At 45.5% G+C, this 4,829-nt stretch overlaps 1 protein-coding gene across 1 annotated transcript; it reads right to left on the reverse strand.

Annotated features, from left to right (window-relative positions):
• Positions 1-629: 629 nt before the first annotated feature.
• Positions 630-1,097, reverse strand: LOC145407102 (Y-box-binding protein 2-like). Its single transcript, XM_080278125.1, has one exon. It carries the CDS (start codon positions 1,095-1,097, stop codon positions 630-632), a length of 468 nt encoding a protein of 155 aa, XP_080134251.1.
• Between the last annotated feature and the right edge of the window lie 3,732 nt (positions 1,098-4,829).

A 4,829-nucleotide genomic window follows, 5' to 3' on the forward strand; every position in this document is an offset into this window, starting at 1 on the left:
GCTGGAAGGATGCACAGTCTTGGGCTTAAGGTTGTTGGCAGGCCCATCATGATCAGGTGGTGAGATCACGGTGTTCGTCTGGGTGGTGTGCACATGTGAGGCCTTGCATTTTTTCAGTAGCCTCTTAGGTGTTGGTGGAGAATCATGGGGCTCTGCGTAGGTCATGTCTTCTAGCCACACAACAGCAAGAGGTTGTGGTGAAGGAGGAAGATTCTTTTGGTCCTGGTGGAGCTGGGGTGTCGTCAGGCAGAGGCAGAAAGGTAGGAGGCGTAGCAGATGGTGTGAGGTCCAGCAACAGATGTAGGAACATCCAGATGGGCAGAAGGGACAGGAGAAGCAGCCCGTCCCCCCTCGGCTGCTGAAGGCATAGGGTGAACCTCGACAGTAGTTGTCCCAAGATTTATTTCCATGACCAGAGATGGTGCCAGGTTGGTGATCATAGTACCAGTCGCCCTGTTGAGGACAGTATCCAGCTGCAGCCTTTTCTGCTATGTACAGCAGGGTTGTGGTGGCTGCAGCTGCCGGGCCTGACGCTCCCAACGAGGGGTGGAACATGCATCGAGGGCAAAGCTCCGAGGGATGGCAAGGCGTGAAAGCCCATTCTTCTCAAAGATTTGAGGGAGGAGAACTCACAAAACCACCTCGTCACCCTCACAAAAAGCTTGTGCCATCACGATGCACATCGCAACGATGGTGTTAATCTCTCCAGAGAACCCAGGACCCCTAGGCCAGTGTCTCTGGGCCGTGGGGCGTCGCCGTGCTTGGGCAGGGCCGTGCACAGCAAGACCCCCCGGACCAATGACATCCCAAGCCTCAGGACCCTTGTGAGACTGAATGAGATGAAACTCCTCCATCTCACCCTCGCCTAGAGAACACTGGAGGTGCCGTGAATTTGGGGCAATGATCCCAAGGCTGTGTATGAAAACATCATGACCATTGTCCTGGTGCTTGATGAAACCATACCCAGCCTTCACGCTGAACCAATTCACGGTCCCCATGATCTTGGCTCTTGGCTGCTCCGATTTGCTACTGGATGCCCCCCTCAATGGGTCAAAGGCAAGAGCAGAGGTGGTAGTAGTCACTCGCCGGTCGGACATAGAGACGACTAGGCCAGCCAAGCACTGGACTGAGAATCAGCTGACTCTTCCCAGGTCAGTCTGACTTATATGACCAGCTGCTGGATCACACTCTTGCCTAGACTTTAGTCTCCAGATCGCTTATTGGTCCGTTACCTTTCACTCCCTGACCTAATCATATGCGCTGCTGAGACCACACCAAGTCACCTACTCTTTTGTTGTTATTATTTTTATTGTTTCTTAAGTAGAGTGCCTCCAAATATTTTCTTTGCACCTTCTTATATTTTTCTGTAATATCTCTGCTTCACTCCATTTCGGCAGATGATGTTATTTATCAATGTGGTTGACCAGGGCACTAGTTATCCAATGATGTCTTACATCAGCTTTATGCTCATTCAGCCTCGTTTCAATGTGGCGCTGGTTTCTCCGTAGTAGGCTGCTTTGCAACCACTACAGTGTATTTTGTATACTATGTTATTTTCATTTTGAGGGCCTTCTTTTTCCTCTCTTATCATGTCAACTAGTTTCTTACCTGATGATGTCACAGTGTTTATGCTGGTGTGGTGTGGTGCTTTTCTAAGACTCATGAGTATGTCCGAGTTTGGTACAATTAGGTATGTATCATGTCTTTTATCTGACTTTCCCCCTTCCATTATTTGCTTTGCTTTTTCCTTCAGTGTAACTAGAAGGCCCTTTGGGTATCCCAGTTTTAGAAAGGCACTTATGATGTAGTCTAATTCACTTTGGAGATACTGTACAATACAAATCCTAAATGCTCTTAGAACAAATCCAATTACCACTCCTGACTTTGTTATCATGAGCGCAAAGGTAGTGGAGGAAGTCATATTGTTGGCTGGTTTCCTGTATGCACTGAATTATAGAAATATTAGAAAAAAATCTAACAAAGGCACAAATAAAAGTTTTGGAGGCACTCTACATAACAAACAATAAAAATAATAAAGAGAAGATGACATTTTGTGGTCTCACATAGCAGCACAGATGATCAGATCTGAGAGGGAAAGGTAATGGACCAATCAGCGACCTGCAGAGTAAAGATTAACCAAAAGTGTGAACCAACAGGCGGCCATATAAGTCTCTGAAATCTCCATTCTAGGAGATTTCAATGTTCACCACCACCTTTGGCTCTCCTCTCCTTTCATTGATTCACCTGATGAACAAGCCTACATCTTTTCTATCCTTAATGACCTAGAGCAGCTTGTACAGCACCCTTCCCATATCCCTGACCGTCTTCAAGAGAGCTTCAAGATACTTGACATCTTCCTTACAACTAATCCGTCTGCTTACTCTGTTAAACTTTTCTCTCCGTTGGGCTCCTCCTTATTACCTTAACCTGTCCTATCGCTCCGGTACAGCCTGTAGACCCTCCAAAGAAACGTCGTCTGTGGCATTTTGGAGCTGCGAATTGGGAGGCCCTCAGGCAGTACTTCTTTGATATTCCCTGGAATGATTATTGCTTCCCTGGCTGGGAGCCATCTGAGTGTGCCTTGCACATTACGAAGGTTATTCTCTCAGGCATGGAAGCGTACATTCCTTTCTCATATCCGTTGGCTAATGCAATAAAGCCTTGGTTTAATCACGCTTGTTCTAATGTTGTCTGCTACAAGGGGAGGTCCTATAAGGTACCAGAGCCAACCCACTAATGCAAGAAAGTCTCGGTTTAATCACGCATGTTCTAATGCTGTCTGTTACAAGGAGAGGGCCTATAAAAGGTACAGGAGCCAACCCACCCAAGAATCACATCTTTTTTATGATTCTGCCCGGAATTGTGCTAAGTCTGTTCTTCACTCTCCTAAAAATAATTTCATCCATACTAAATACTTTCAACTCTCCAACTCAAATTCTTCCCGCTCTTTCTGGCACCTTGCCAAAAACCTTTCTAACAACTTTACCTCATCATCCTTCCCTCCTATTTTCTACTCTAATGGCTCTGTCGATAAAGCAGATCTCTTCGCTTAGACTTTCCCCTCCAAATCCACCTTAGATGATTCCAGTGCTGTTCCTCCATCACTCTACCCCTCTGACTTCCTCATGGCTGACATTAAAATTTTTTCAGCTGATGTAATTTCTGCCATCACTGGCCTGAATACTTACAAGGCATATGGGCCTGATGGAGTCCCTTCTGTTGTCCTCAAAAACTATGCTTACACCCTGCCTAGGTAAACTCTTTCGCCTTTGTCTTTCAACCTGTACCTTTCCTTCTTGCTGGAAGTTTGTTCTCATATAGCCAGTCCCAAAGTAGGGTGACCATTCCTAATCCTCTAATTATCATCCAATTACTTGAACATCCTGTGTCTCAAATGTTTTCGAGTCTATTCTGAACAGATAAATCTTAAAGCATCTTTCCTATATGGTAGCTAGGGACACCCATCATCCACCCACTTAGTATAGTGGTACCCTGTTTTTACTGTAGCACTAGATTGAATGGCAAGCCAAATGGTTTCCTGTAAACCAGGAAATCATTTACAACACTGGGTGGTAACCTTATAACCAACCGACACGTGTTCCTTACGTGACAGCAAGTGGGTTGGCGGAGGGTTAGTGACCCTTCCTGGAAAACAACTAACTAAAAATACGAACAAGAAGCCTCAGACCAGGAATAACCAAAAGATGACGACTAAGGATCGAGCAAAGGACATGATATGGATGTCGACGTGGAATGTAAGGGGTGCAAATGATGAAGTGAAAGAGAGAGAGATTGTCCACGTGCTTTAGGGTGTGAAAGTGGATGCATGTGGATTAACTGAAACTAAATAGATAGGTGAGAGTGAGAGAATGGGAGTATGGATGAGGTATATGTGCAGGAGTAGGTGAGAATGAGAGGGCAAAAACACGGAGTATGTATTGTTGTGAGAAACAGATGGTAGGAGAATATAAGAGAGTATGGATCAGTGGGCTCAAGAATGTGTGGGTAAGACTGAAAGTTGGACTACAAATGTGAGCAATTGTGTGTGTGTGTATGTGCCAATGCAAGGTCGTGCAAGCAGAGCGAGAGAAGAGTTCTGGACAAATGTGGAAGTGTGCATGGGAAAGTTTGAAAGGAATGAGAGAGTGTTTTTGATTGGTGATATGAATGGTAAAGTAGGGGATGTGAAGGTGGATGGAGCAGTTGGTGAGTGGGGTGTACCTGCCGAGGTAGAGGTCATTGTGCCGGTAGGGGGTTGGTGATAGCCAATACCCTCTTCAGGCACAAAATGATCCACAGGTATACATTCCGAGTGATGAGAAGGGTAGATGGTGAACTGAATGAAAGGAAGACAATGACTGATTATGTGTGTGTGGATGAAAAGATGCAAAGATATGTAATGGATCCATGAGCATATAGAGGATGGGGGAGTGGACTTTCTGACCACCATTTGGTGGTGTTCAGAATGAAGGTGCAGGTAAAATGAAGAAATAGAAGGGAAGGACGGGAGGAATGAGTAGATGCAAGGAGAGTGGAAAGTTACAAGAGGATGAGAAAAAGGCATAATAAAAGAGAGAAGTGGAGGAACGATTGGGTAAATATGAATTGGAGCAGATGGGGGACGTGAAAGGTGTGTGCAAGATATTCACAGATGAAATATGTGCAGCATGTGAGGTGGTCTGTGGGCTGAAGAGAAGACAAAAGGGGGTGCAAGAAACAGCATGGTGGAATGAAGTGGTGAGACAGGCTGTGGCACAAAGGAAGAAAGCATATAATGAATGGATGAGAAATAGGGGCGTGGAAGAAGTTGAGAGACGAAAGAGAGTTAT

This window comes from Coenobita brevimanus, chromosome 8 (genome assembly GCF_032717465.1).
Source record: "Coenobita brevimanus isolate Jiangsu-jjx chromosome 8, ASM3271746v2, whole genome shotgun sequence".
Classification (NCBI taxonomy): domain Eukaryota; kingdom Metazoa; phylum Arthropoda; class Malacostraca; order Decapoda; family Coenobitidae; genus Coenobita; species Coenobita brevimanus.